The 13,465-nt window shown below is 48.9% G+C and overlaps 2 protein-coding genes across 8 annotated transcripts; both read right to left on the reverse strand.

Annotated features, from left to right (window-relative positions):
• Window positions 1-30: 30 nt before the first annotated feature.
• LOC131105602 (semaphorin-4B-like) lies at window positions 31-5,133 on the reverse strand. 4 transcript variants are annotated; one of them, XM_058053905.1, is made up of 14 exons: window positions 4,999-5,133; window positions 4,401-4,561; window positions 4,284-4,340; window positions 4,117-4,215; window positions 3,963-4,053; window positions 3,766-3,888; window positions 3,565-3,692; window positions 3,330-3,499; window positions 3,124-3,262; window positions 2,848-3,037; window positions 2,673-2,788; window positions 2,439-2,605; window positions 2,203-2,273; window positions 31-2,140 (listed from the first exon to the last, which is right to left on the reverse strand). In XM_058053905.1, exons 1-14 carry the CDS (start codon window positions 5,087-5,089, stop codon window positions 1,527-1,529), a joined length of 2,217 nt encoding a protein of 738 aa, XP_057909888.1. In that variant the 5' UTR covers window positions 5,090-5,133; the 3' UTR covers window positions 31-1,526. The 4 variants fall into 4 exon arrangements, with proteins under 4 accessions (XP_057909888.1, XP_057909889.1, XP_057909887.1 ...); XM_058053906.1 differs by having other exon boundaries at window positions 3,330-3,406; window positions 4,278-4,340; XM_058053904.1 differs by having other exon boundaries at window positions 4,278-4,340.
• A 241-nt stretch (window positions 5,134-5,374) lies between these two features.
• Window positions 5,375-13,343, reverse strand: adam15 (ADAM metallopeptidase domain 15). Of its 4 annotated transcripts, XM_058053900.1 has the most exons (25): window positions 13,045-13,343; window positions 12,814-12,905; window positions 12,608-12,684; window positions 12,466-12,544; window positions 12,313-12,389; window positions 9,980-10,190; window positions 9,811-9,876; window positions 9,662-9,733; window positions 9,408-9,577; window positions 9,254-9,338; window positions 9,030-9,178; window positions 8,771-8,948; window positions 8,606-8,698; window positions 8,340-8,535; window positions 8,152-8,260; window positions 7,886-8,081; window positions 7,731-7,808; window positions 7,549-7,660; window positions 7,310-7,463; window positions 7,127-7,235; window positions 6,939-7,010; window positions 6,673-6,741; window positions 5,874-5,939; window positions 5,653-5,774; window positions 5,375-5,521 (listed from the first exon to the last, which is right to left on the reverse strand). In XM_058053900.1, exons 1-25 carry the CDS (start codon window positions 13,148-13,150, stop codon window positions 5,398-5,400), a joined length of 2,862 nt encoding a protein of 953 aa, XP_057909883.1. In that variant the 5' UTR covers window positions 13,151-13,343; the 3' UTR covers window positions 5,375-5,397. The 4 variants fall into 4 exon arrangements, with proteins under 4 accessions (XP_057909883.1, XP_057909884.1, XP_057909885.1 ...); XM_058053901.1 differs by lacking the exon at window positions 6,673-6,741; XM_058053902.1 differs by lacking the exons at window positions 6,673-6,741; window positions 6,939-7,010.
• Between the last annotated feature and the right edge of the window lie 122 nt (window positions 13,344-13,465).

Raw genomic sequence — 13,465 nt, forward strand, 5'->3', positions numbered from 1 at the left:
GAATGTACCCTGAGAAACGAGGCCACCAAGTGTTATTATAATAGTTTGGATAATAAAAACAAATTCAATTTGTCATTAAATACGAAAAATTGTCAACAGATTGGAAACTACTGCTTCAACCTATAATCAGAAAATAAACTTAATGAGCATTTCTCTTTTACATTTTACACACATGATATTCTAATATTCACTGAAATGCATTAGTATGTGTATACTGTATCATTCTTCATTTAATCATACACTAGTATGTACAGAATATACTTCTTATATACTTAATCTTCTTTAATAACTTACTTGTATGTCACTTCAGATCATCAAACAAATCTAAATATTCATCAATGACAACCCAACTGAACATAAAATGCCATTTTTAAATTAGTTTTTATTAATAAGGGGAAAAAAAAACCAATCCCCAATAATATAAAATTACTCCAATAGCGCAGCACCGATTCTTCCAAGAGGTCACAAAAGACCCCACAACTACATCCAAACTGTAGGACTCACTTGTCTCAGTTACGGTCGGTGTTCGTGACTCCACCAGCAGAAAGACACAGGGCAAAAATGGCCTACATGGCAGACGTCCAAGACCAAAAAGCAAAACAAATGAACTGAACAAAAAGAACTTTTAGGCTCAATTTTGTCTTGATGATCACCAAGACATTTGGAAAAATAGTAACACCACATTTTCATACCAACAGTAAAATAAGGTGGTGGTAGTGTGATGGTCAGGAGTTGTTTTGCTGCTTCAAGACCTGGAAGATTTGTTGTGATAAATGGAACCATGAATTTTGCTGTCTATCAAAAAATCCTGAAGGAGAATATCCAGCCAACTGTTTGTGACCTGGGTGGCATGGCGGCCTAGTGAGGTCCTAGACCTCACAGCTAGGAGACCAGGGTTCACTTCCACCCTCGGCCATCTCTGTGTGGAGTTTGCATGTTCTCCCCGTGCATGCGTGGGTTTTCTACGGTTTCCTCCAACATTTCCAAAAACATGCTAGGATAATTGGCGACTGTCCATAGGTATGAATGTGAGTGTGAATGGTTGTTTGTCTATATGTGCCCTGTGATTGGCTGGCAACCAGTCCAGGGTGTACCCCGCCTCTCGCCCGAAGACAGCTGGGATAGGCTCCAGCACCCCCGCGACCCTCGTGAGGAAAAAGCGGTAGAAAATGAATGAATGTTTGTAACCTCAAGCTGAAACCAACTTGGGTTCTTGTGAATGGCAAAAGAAAAACAGTTATTATTATGTACGTTGTGTTCATTTGTTTTGTCATTGACTAATATTGCAATTTGTTTTTGTTCAATTTGTTGAAGTGTGACAAATATGAAAAAAAAAGAAATCAGGAAGTAGTATATACACTGTATGTACTGTACATTATTTAATTGAATTGAATAGATTTAATAATTTATTTGCTGATCTGTTGATTTGTTTACATTAACAGCGATGTGATTGACAGTTGCTTTAACAGCCAGTGCTGACAAATCACCTTGCCAATACAAGATAAGTTAAGCTAAGATCAAAGACTTTAAAAGTTAGTTTCAGTTGTCCCTAAGTCAAGGGGGCCTTTTAGCCCCACCCTCTGCTCTGCAATGCCATCCTCATGCCTTTCTGGAGACAGGAAGTCAGCTATGGTTTTGTCTTCCTCGACGCCCACTGGCCGTTTCTGCCAAGTGCTGGACTTCCTGCGAAACCAAGTTAGAAACCCGGCCACTATCAGGAAGCAGGTGCAGATCGCCAACACGAGGGAAATGCTTAGCAGCTTGCCGCCGTAGCTCCTCTCCTCACACCGCGAAGCATCTTTTCCAGACGGCGGGGTAGCGCTCGCAGCTTCCAGCCTGTCGCCCTTGCTTTGTGTGACCTTGTCTTCCTCTTCGGGGCGAGGGCGGATGGAGCGGGGCGGAGCCATTTGAATGACATCATAGCTAGCTACAACTTCCTTGTAGCCGCCTTCCTCCGCCTGGCAGTGGTATGTCCCTATTGTGTCTGCACTCGCCAAGAAGTTCAAGCTGCCGTCGTCTGATTGGATGAAGAATCGAGTTGGAAGGTCCCGGAATTCTGAGGTGCTCCATGTCACTGTGGCCATATTGGAAGTCTTCTCACACGGAAGCTTCACCACGTCGTAGAAACGCACAAACACATCTGCAGGGTGGAGCCAATCAGTGTTGAGAGCGTGAGCGTGTTGAGGATGTGACGCACGTCACCTGTGACGGAGCGGCTGATGCCTTCACCGTGACACTCCGCCTCCACGTCGCCGTCCTCCAAAACCTGAACCCTGACCAGCACACTTCCTGTCACTCACGCATGATCCATATGCAATCAGTAATACATCACTGACATTGATGCATCAATAATTGATGATCAATACGTTATCGATACATGATTAGCACATCATAGATTATGAATATGAGCTGAGAGTGTGAAGTGTGCATGTACGTACATGCGTTGGTGGTTGGTTGCCTCCAAGCGTGCACATAACTTCCTGCTTTGGCTCCACCCACAGAAAGGATCTCGGGCCAGAAGACACTGGCTGCACGACGTGTAGACAGAGCATCGAACAACAGGCACGGCAGTGACGGCCTGCCACGAGCCCACATAGAGGACACCCTGCCAGAGTTCACAGTCCAGGTCTTCAAGTGGACACAGACCAGTCCTGAATAAGGTGTAGCTTTACCTTAGTGGCAGAGAGGATGAAGGCTGTGACGCGCTGAGGTTGGGCGAGGACCTGAATCTCCTCAATGACCCAGGGACCCCGATGGGACAGAACCACTTTGTGAAGAAGTCCAGATTCTGGAGCAGAGTTCAATATCAATAGTGATCACTTTTCTTGAACGTGCTTTGCCCCTCACCTGTCAAGAGGAAGAGGACGTCGGAGCGCCGGCTGTCAGCTCCCATCACAGTCATGGCTGCCACACGACTGTAACGCCACCGGGACGAAAGTAGCAGTGGACCGTTCTGAACCGGCGTCACGCTGCTGCGGGTCAAGAAGGACCGCTTGACTTCCTCTAACTTGGTATCTGGGGCAGCGTCCAGACCACACTGACGCCACACGGCCAAAAAACGACATAGAAGCTGACATGCATTTTGTTTAGGCAGTCACACTTTCACGGTGCCGTGTGACCCACCTGACCCAGGTAGGAGTGTTTTCCCAGCAGGGGGCTCCACTGATGCGTCATGGAGTGGAAGCTTTTGTAGCCACCAGTGAACGCCGCCCTCAGCGAGGCCAGCTGGAAGGCACACACTGCCGACTCGGACCGCCAAGACCTGAAAAAAAAGTTCTTTAAGCGACATCATCATGGAATCACGCCCGCTCTTCAGGAATCCTCCGCACCACTGTGAAGTGAAGATGGCGTAGAAGAGCGTATCCGCAGGATCAGCACCCGTTGGCGGCGGTAGGGTGAACACATCCTGCAGGACATTGAAGGGGGGCTGACATATCAGGGTGGTCTTGACAAGCGATGTCCACTTCCTCTGCAGGACCCTCGCACCACCAACGTCATCCTGCATGTGGCGGTCTCGTTACGGGAAAAAGCTCGGCTTCTGTGAAGTGGCGTCATGTGACTTACCTGACACACTCGGGCCACGCGTGCCACATGCAGATCCTCCACAAAGTTGAACTCCTTCCCGACCTCGCTGAAGAAGAAGAGGACTTTCCTCTCGGTGATGTCTGCAGCCGAGCTCACAAAGGTCGGCTCTGAAACGGAGGATGATAATTAAGTTTGGGGGCGGAGCAGCTGCCGCCACACAACAACCAAAACGTTTGTTACCTTCCAGCAAGATGGCAGACGACTCCTGGGTGACGTCGGGGCGGCCATCTTTACTGAAGTGGCGAGAAATCTGAGGAGTGGTTCCTTTGAAGTCGGCCGTGGTGGCGGTGAAGAGCTCTCCGTCTGCATGCCACAGAAACAGCAGCTATGAGGAGGCGGGACTAACTTGACAAGCATCAGTCAAGGGACCAACTGACCAATAGTGAGGGCGCTGCTCCTCTGGAAGGGACTGAAGGGACAACGACCTTTGGCAGTCTGGGGGGGGCTCACGGCGAGAGTGTCGGCATCCTGAGGGGAGAGAGACAAAGACGCTGACGTGACCGCCACCGAATGGAAAAGACGTGTACTCACGATGAAGACGTCACGAGGGTTGAAGGCAAAGCTACCGCAGGCGTACACGTGCGTGGAGTTGAAGTGCTGCAAGTTGTGCACAAAGTTGGCACAGTCCACCTGTTTGCACACACACACACACACTGTGAACACTCTAAACACTTTGGGAATCAAAACCTTACCGTGACGTTTCTTCCTTTGCTTTGGCAGATGTCAACGTCCGAGTCAGATGGACGCCACGGCACCTGAAAGAGGACACGTGCTGCGTTTCAGTGCCGCAGGTCAAACATGCTTCGTCACCTCACCTTCATCCTCAGTGTCATGAGGTCACTCTGGGTGACATTCAATGAGATCACGGTGTCGCGGGCCCCCACATACAGGACGTTGTGGTCGTCGCTGAGCAACAGCGCTGTGACATTGCGGAGGTCCGGGAGGCTGAAATGGACCAGAGGCCTGCTGGACGAGTCTAAACAAAAACACAACTTCCTGTTCATAGTGTGAAGTGTATCATGTGACCAATCAGGCATCAATAACATTTGAGCAGCATATGCAAAGACTCAAAGAGTGGTTAGCGCGCAGACCTCACAGGAGACCAGGGTTCAATTCCACCCTCTGCCATCTCTGTGTGGAGTTTGCATGTTCTCCCCGTGCATGCGTGGGTTTTCTCCGGGTACTCCGGTTTCCTCCCACATTCCAAAAACATGCTAGGTTAATTGGCGACTCCAAATTGTCCATAGGTATGAATGTGAGTGTGAATGGTTGTTTGTCTATATGTGCCCTGTGATTGGCTGGCCACCAGTCCAGGGTGTACCCCACCTCTCGCCCAAAGACAGCTGGGATAGGCTCCAGCACCCCCGCGACCCTCCGTGGGTAGAAAATGAATGAATGAATGCAAAGACTCACTCAGGAGGAAGGAGGAGCGCGCACGTAGTGGCGAGATGACGGCGCCGGCGCCCCGCAGGACAGCAAACAGCAGGACGAACACGAGAGCCATGATGGTGACTGCTCTGACAGACAGCAGGAAGACGCTCCACCACGTCTTCCTCTTTCACTTCCTGTGTGACTGCACAAGATCACGTGATCACGTATAGGCACACACTGACTGACGTACAATCAACAAAACTTTATTTTGTCAAGCAGCAACAGGAAGTCACATCATCTGTCCTGGATTGTCCCTCTGTATTTCTTAATTCATCCTTCCTTCCTTTAGACAGGAAGTGGGCGTGTCCCCAAACCAATCAGGAGTGATTGTTCGTTTGAGTAAAAACAAAAAAACATCCTGCGTTGTTCTCCAAGGAACATTCAGAAGATTCCGTGCGGATCGGAGCAAGGCACTACACCCCTGCTAGCAGCAGGGAGCGGGGGCGGCGGTGGCGTGCGGAGTCTGGGAGGGATTGTGGGTTGTTTTGTAGGAAGAGGACATCGTCTAGAAGGAGAGCAAAAGCAAGACTTACTACTTCCTGCAGCTGTCCTAGCTAACGCTGTGTTAACATGTTAAACATGGCGGCCACACGCTAACATGCGGAGCCATCTTGTCTTTCCTCTGATTGGTCCAACCTGTTTACAAATGCTGCAGAGTGTTGAGCTGGTTTAGCTTTGGTGCCAGGTGGGGCGAGGTGGGACAGCGGTGGGAGAACCAAAGGCTTTTTGGGTAGAGCTGGTTTGGGCGCAACTGGAACCTGACAAGACAATAACGGGAAAGTCAGCACAACAGAAACCCCTGCAACATCAGTCACACACACTTCCTACACGTTAGCCAAATGCTGCCAAGCGTTTACCTGTCCAGGTGAGACAGGGTCAGGGGGCAGCGGCTTATTGGGTGGAGCCGGTCGGCTCGCTAGCAGCTGGATGTTAGCAAAGAAGACGAGAATGTGAGAAGAAAGTCAGGGAACATGCTAAGTAGAAGAGGTGAAAATAAAACATGCTAATGCTAGCAGGCATGTACTGTAGAGAAACTGTAACAGATGCTAATGCTAACATGCATATGCAATAGACAAGCTATGGAGTATGCTTATGCTGACGTGTGTGTGGTGTAAAAAAGGTCATGATAAACCAATTTCACAGTTATTAGCCAATTATGTGAAATATGATCCATCAAAAAGAGCCAGAAGAGATGACATGTTAGCAAATGAGTATGCACTGATAGATAGATAGATAGATAGATAGACTCCCTTTATTGTCATTGCACAAAAACACAGTAGTGAAATTGCCAACGAAATGTCGTTGCCTGGCTCCCATATAATAACAGACACAAAAGAAGATAAGTAATAATAAATAATAATAATAATGTGGAGAATAAATAGATAGAATAGACACCAAATATGAACAACATAATGTAAAGTGCAGACAAACAGGAAGTAGGAAGGAGATGTTTCATTTTCCAGAGTATTTCTGAGTATATTTCTCACATAGTGCGGAACATTAAGAGGAGATTTAGAAAATTAGCATGGAAGCTCCTGATTCCTCGAGTCACCATTAAAATGACATTTCAAGTCAATTTTTGTATGTCATGACCGATGTTTAACCAAACCAGGAAGTGATTCCTTTGCTAGCAGCACTGCTCCCTAGCCAAGGTACCTGAATGCCTCTGATGGGAGGGGTGGGGGGCAGGGGCTTGGCCGGCGGCGCCGGACGGTGTTTGGTCAACTGAAGTCACGCAAACAAAAGTCAAGAATTAACGAGTGGATGCTCGTTCAAGAACATTCTACCACATACTTGCCAACCTTCCTTCTAAGATTTATTTGGTTGGCAAGTATGTCCATACTCTAGAACATTCTCAAAAACGATAAAAGGCTTTCCACAACAATAAAACCTTGCAGAACACAAACAGGAAGTGGTGTTACCTGCAGGGGCGAGGGATTTAGTGTGGGGGGAGGGGGGAGTGGCTTAGTGGGAGGAGCAGGTCTGTCAAAAACCTGATAGGACAGAAAAGAGGAAGCAGGAAGTATAGAGCAAGAGTCTGCACTTACTCCTCACAATAAAAGCTTGAAATTTCCATCCCGACCAGCAAAGCCAAGGTCAGGCTTTGTACCTGTTTGAGGGGCGGAGCCTCTGGGCTGTCTTTCGATGCTTTAACATGGTATCTCAGTGGGCGCACTTGTTCACCGTTTGTGTCATCCTCTCGCTCTGTCGCCGGCGTCCTGGACAGGAAGTCAAATAAGTGACGAGACACGAACACAAACACGCATACACACACACACACACAGCAATTTACCGGCTGTGTTGTCGTGATTTGGAAACATGCTTATTGGCTCCCAAACAGGACAAAAGTCTACGGACACAAGAGTAGCGGAGAGCGAGGAACAAGACGACCATCGGCAGGATGAAGAGGAAGATCACCAGCAGGGCAACTCGGACTGGATCCGACTCTACACACACACACACACACAAACACAGCCAGATGAATTCAAACTGCAGTAGCAAGTGCATGTATGTGCACGTGTGTGCTTGTACCTGAGGTGGCGCGAGTGGGACCGCTGTCCACGCTGCCACCGTGCCCGGCATATATGCAGTCGGGTGGAGCCCGGCCCTCCTGGCAGTGACAGTTGTTGTTGCTGTTGCACACCTGAAACACACAAGAAGCTGAACAGGAGGTCGCCACAGCGACATTCACGCAACACGTAGCATCGACTCACGCCATGACCGTTGCACTTCCTGCGGCACTCTTCCACGCCGAAGATAGACGCGTCCTGACACTTGTGGTTGAGACACGCCTGCCGACAGAAGCGCAAGTTTTTGTTTGCATTTCTGGGCGGCATACCGGGGACTGAGTGATAGGGTTCAATCTTACCTTCCCGTAGCCGCAGGCAGTGCCCTCCGCCACAGAAGCGGGGTCGGACACATCGTCTCCCAGATGGAAGAAGGTGCCACGACACACCAGGTCACTGTGGTTGAAGCGCACGGTGGTGGTGAGGATCTCCGCATTGGTGCCCAGCAGGGGGCGCTCCCTATCGCTCTGACACTGGATCCTGCCGCAGCGCACATCACTGCAACACATGGCATGAAATGACATCAGCAAGCGCTCCAGACTACAAGGTACAACACTGTTGGACTCACGCGGGCCCACAGGGAGCGTAGGAACCGTTGCTCAGCTGACCGCAGTTTCCAAACTTGTTTCCTTGTTTGTTGACTGACGAGAAACAGACGGCGGGCGCACTGCTCGCATCTGACCAGGCGAGAGAGCTTTTAAAGTTCCCGTAGTTACATATAACTCCTCTTAAGCCAGTTAGCTTAGCATCACTTACTGGGTCCCCACAGTGTCTGGCACTGCACACGCATGCTAGCACACACGCCGCCGTAACAGTAGGAGGCACCGTCCTCGCAGGGCTCGCCATTTTGCAGGAAGACATTGGCAGGGCAGTAGGGGGAGGAACCGGTGCAGAACTCAGGCAAGTCGCACTCTCCGATTGGCTCCCGACACACAGAACCTGCTGCCCGCAGCTGGTGATACAAGAAGGCCAAAGATCAGAGGTAGAGCGCTACAAACGCCCGCACGTGGTCCGACGCCAACCTTGCAGTCATGGCAGCAGCCGCCGTCAGATGAGCACTGAGCTCCAGGAATCAGGCGACAGGTGGAGGCATTACAGCAGGGGTCCTGGCACTCCTGACCAATCAGAACACAGCCACTGTTACACACAAGCTCCGTCGTCAGCGCCTCAGCGCCTCAGGTGAGTACCTCCAGCAGGCCGCAGTCGCAGTCCTCCCCTCGCTCCACATACAGGTTTCCACAGCGGGGTCCGCCCACAAGGTGGTCAGGCTGGGGCACATTGAACAAGCACATCCCGCCCCCATGCAGCAGGCTGACAGACAAATCAGCCGCACTGCAGCTGCTGAACTGCTGCCCAGGCATGAACCTGCGGGCGTGGGGGTCAAAGTTCATTACAAATGAAAGCAACAAACACTTTCTACATGCATGTTCATGTTTTGGCTCTGACCCGGTTGAGGGCTCCATGATGCAGCCCCCCAGCCGGGCATCATTGAGGCAGGAGCAGTGCCGTTCAATCGTGTCATGACTCATGCCCAAGTTGTGCCCGAGCTCATGAGCCACTGTGGAGGCCACGCCCAGAACGCTCACCAGGTGATCCTGCCACAGTTGACAAGCTCAGTGTTTCTATGGCGACAAGATGTCGATGACCTGTCATCAGCTCGCCTGACTCACCACGTTAACTCCTCCTGATCTGTCTCTGGAGCACATGGACGACTGCGACGCCATGCCCACTGTGGTACCGTCCAAGGCGCTGCCCCTGCCGACACAAAGCCATGAGGAGAGTCAGAAAAATGCATCAGCCTGGCAGTGAAAACGGTGGGCGTACATGATGAGTTGGGCATTGTCATGGCGAAGGCGGGGTAGCAGTTCTCTGGCCCGCCACTCCAGGAAGTTGTTGAGTGTGTCAATGGCGTTCTTCTCCACTGGGATCTTGTTGCGGTCGCTCCAGACTTCCATGCCTGTCAACGCCACGCGCACGTTCAGAGGACGATAAAACTGCAAGAGAGGAGGAGGGGGGCTAGGCAGGAGTCACTACAGCAGCAGCGTTGCTATGGTGATGTTGGGGATCAAAGGGCTCACCCAGTCCACCTGGTTGGCCACATCCAGCATGCGATAGAAGATGGTCTTGTTGTTCTTCTGGTAGTTGACGAACTGCAAGGACGACAAAGACAACATTGACCGCCATGGTGACATGTGGCCCTGCTAGTGTCACCAGGAGGAGCACTGACCTCTTGGTGGTCCGCCACTAGCACTAGTTCTATGTACTTGGTCTCAGACAGGATGTCCCTCTTGCTCTGTGCGCACACACACACACACACACACACACACACAAAACACACACACTGTGGTTATGAGTGTATTTGCCATGTCAAAGTGTTAAGTCATCAAGCCACGCACTCGTCCCACACTTCTGTGCTGTGATGGGGGGGCTGCAGGGCCCACTGAGACCCCGCAGCCACCGGCTACCCCCCCCTCTACATGACCAGTAGAGTATAGCAGGTGGTCCCCTTCTTTTTCACCCTTCTCCCTCGCCATGCCCTGCTGGTAGGGGCGGAGCTCCTGCGGCTGCAGCTCAAAGCTCAGAGTAGCGTTGATAGCGATGATGCCGCTGTGGGAGGAACAACCAAGATGTCAGTGCCTTTAACGTCACACCACTACATCGACTTAGTTACCCACTCCATCACTGACTTAAATACTCACTACATTAACTTAGTTACTCACTATATGGAATTACTTACACAATACACAACATCAACTTACTGCATTTACTTACTTATACTTATACTTATCTTATCTCATCGCTACATTGATGAGATAACTCACTACTTTGACTTAAGTTGCATCACTACATTGACACAGTTCTACATTGACATAGTTACTACATGGATGCATTTATTCACTACATGGACATAGTCTCTCACTATATGGAATTACTTACACAATACACAATCAACTTACTGCATTTACTTTGTTATCTTATCTTATCCCATCGCTACATTGATGAGATAACTCACTACTCTGACTTCGCTGCATCACTACATTGACACACTTCTACATTGACATAGTTACTACATGGATGCATTTATTCACTACACGGACACAGTCTCTCTCACAACATAAACTTAGTTACATAACTGACTTGACTGAATGTAGTTACACACTACGACAAGTTCATTACTGCACTTACATCGGCTGAAGTACCCACACAACTGACTCACAACTGCACACTACATCATCGACTTAGTTGCTCACTACATTATCTTAGTTACTCACTGCATGGATTTAGTTTCGCAATACACGGTCAATTTAATTACTCACTACATTTACTTAGTTGCTTACTACAATAATGAGCCACTCACTAAACTGACTTAAATATTCACACATTAGACACTATATTGGCTTAGTTACTTATCAACTTAAGTTACACACTTCATCATTGACTTAATTATTACATGGACTTAGTTGCTCACTACACTGCTGCAATCCTCAGTCCACACACATTGCTCAGTACATCAACTCAGTTGTCCACTACATTGACATAGTTACTCACTACATTGACTCCATGGATGGAGTTATTCACGACATCATCTTAGTGGCTCCCTACACTTAATTACTTAACCAAATTGACTTACTGTAGTTACACAGTACAACACAGTAATTACTGTAGTGACAGTAGTACATCTGTTTAATTACTCACGACACTGACTTAATTTACACTGACTTTATTTACATTGCCACATTGACATAGGGACATCAACTTAGCTACTCTCTACATTGACTCACTTGTAACACTGCATCCACTTAGTTACTTTGTTCCGTCCATACTACTTAGCTACATCAGTCCATTGACTCAGTTACATTGTTACAGCAACTTAAATGCTCAGTACATTGACTTAGTGATATCTTAGGTCATTCATTCATTCATTCATTCATTGTGGTTCTCAATTACTTTCTCTCATGCCCCCACTGGGGGAGAGAAATGTTTTGTGCCCCTCTGATTTGAAATACTATTGAGAAACTGATAATATCTATTTATTAACTGTAACCTGTGAACTGCAACAATGACAGAGAGCAATGACACATCCAAGCGTATTCAAGGGTAAAATTGCATACTGAGTACAACAAAGTCATACATGTTGGCAGGTCTGCACTGATATAGAAGGTCCTCCCTGCCTCTCATGCGCCGCCCCCCAAGCGGGGCTCACCTCGCTATTTGTGTAGCGCTGACTGAGTTGAAGATGTCAAACAATAACGAGACCTGCAATGTAGCTTGGATGTTCGCTAAATATTCACGAGTGGATGTAATTTCTGTTGACATATTTGCAGAACATGATGCGTACACAACATGTGCGCACATGCACACGCTCAACAACAATCAACAAATGTCTCGCATTGAGTCCAAAAGGTGGACCAAAGGGTTGAAGTGTGCCAGTGAGCAAATCCACTAATCCTTCAGGGTCAGAGGTCAGCACTTTTATTAATCCAGAGGAGAGGAACTCACGTTTTCTGCTGAGAGGACTAAACTGATTAAAAGATTTGCTCTTTTCCTTCTGGGTTGAAACGTTTGAAACTACTGACAACGTGTCCACACCTTAACTAGATAAACAGACTAACTCCATGCTAACCAGAATACAGATAGCAAACTGGATGTAGCAAACGCTAACCATGTCATTGAACTTCTTCAAGTGTTTGGAAGCTAAGCTAACGTGCCCCATGAGATGGCGACTCACCGCAGACCTGAGCAGGTGCTCAGCGCCACTCGTGAGCGAGGGAACCCCCGGACATTGCCATGGTAATAACAATGCGTCTGTAGGCACAAACACATGAGATGAGTTTCAGATGGACGCCGCAGTGAGACGGGTGGGGGTGCAATCAGGACTCACCACGGGGTCATCTTTGATGGACACTCCTGTGCCGTTTGGCAGGTAGAAGAACACGTTTGGCGCTTTGGGCAGGAGGTCGCTAAAGACGAGGACGGTCAACAAAAAGACGAGAAATGATGTTGTTGGGTCAGCGTTCACTCACCGGTTCTTCTCCAGATCCAGTAGGAGGACCTGGCCTTGGATCTTCAGGCCACAAAGTAGTCGCTCTGGGTGACCGTCCTGAAAACATGAGCTTGTTAAACTCGATCAGGATGTGGGTGTGGCTAACAATAACGATATCTAGTCAGGGACTTGAACACATCATGTCATGATGCAGGTAATGATTTCAACTAAGTGGACATGTCTCACCTGTAGAGCTTCCACTAGGCTCCACCTTTGCCTCCCCACCAGCACAAAGGGATGCGTCTTCTCCAGCAGAGGGAGGCGCCACCAGCCCACACCTGAGTGTGTACACACACACACACACACACATTTCTAGCCTTCAGATCTTCAGGTAATCTGGACTTCAGGTAATCTATATTGAGCCCCGCCCCCCGCTGCGTCGCCATCTGCGCGAGTCAATTTGACCCACTAGTTTACCTGACGCCGTCCGGTCCACGGGGTGGTGTCGTGCTGCGTTCAAGGATCTGGCGACTGTGAAGGCAGCACGCGCGCTGAGCAGCAGCAGCGCCCAAAGTACTATCATGTTGGCGCGGCCCGTTACTTGATCGAGTCCGAAGAGAACCGGCGGGTCATCGCTAGCAGTCGTTCATTCTGATGTCAGTTAAAAGGCTCGTCCAGCATAGCGTCAACTCTTTGGGTCCACTTGTTTGCACCGTCGCCGCTCACTTTGCGGCCCAAAGAGGACTAGTTCTCCCAACAGGAGCGGCAAATGTTTATGAACTACATATGACGTCATAGTCCGCGTCAAGCCACTCGGCGTTACAGGAAGTCAAAGCGTTTGTTTTCAAAATAAAAGCAAATAAACTAAACGGTTGTAGAAAACGATGAAGATGAGGAT

This window comes from Doryrhamphus excisus, chromosome 17 (genome assembly GCF_030265055.1).
Source record: "Doryrhamphus excisus isolate RoL2022-K1 chromosome 17, RoL_Dexc_1.0, whole genome shotgun sequence".
NCBI lineage: Eukaryota > Metazoa > Chordata > Actinopteri > Syngnathiformes > Syngnathidae > Doryrhamphus > Doryrhamphus excisus.

What these genes read in the sequence shown, in the direction of transcription:
- LOC131105602 (XM_058053904.1), bottom strand. Translation starts at nt 5,089, where the DNA reads ATGGCTCTCGTGTTCGTCCTGCTGTTTGCTGTCCTGCGGGGCGCCGGC. An exon ending in GAGCAGCGCCCTCACTATTG is followed by an intron (nt 3,889 to 3,962) that starts GTCAGTTGGTCC and finishes TGTGGCATGCAG; the next exon opens with ACGGAGAGCTCTTCACCGCC. An exon ending in GCGTGGCCCGAGTGTGTCAG is followed by an intron (nt 3,500 to 3,564) that starts GTAAGTCACATG and finishes CGCCACATGCAG; the next exon opens with GATGACGTTGGTGGTGCGAG.
- adam15 (XM_058053900.1), bottom strand. Translation starts at nt 13,150, where the DNA reads ATGATAGTACTTTGGGCGCTGCTGCTGCTCAGCGCGCGTGCTGCCTTC. An exon ending in CTGGATCTGGAGAAGAACCG is followed by an intron (nt 12,545 to 12,607) that starts GTGAGTGAACGC and finishes CCTCGTCTTTAG; the next exon opens with CGACCTCCTGCCCAAAGCGC. An exon ending in AGGCTCCGCCCCTCAAACAG is followed by an intron (nt 7,011 to 7,126) that starts GTACAAAGCCTG and finishes CTGTCCTATCAG; the next exon opens with GTTTTTGACAGACCTGCTCC.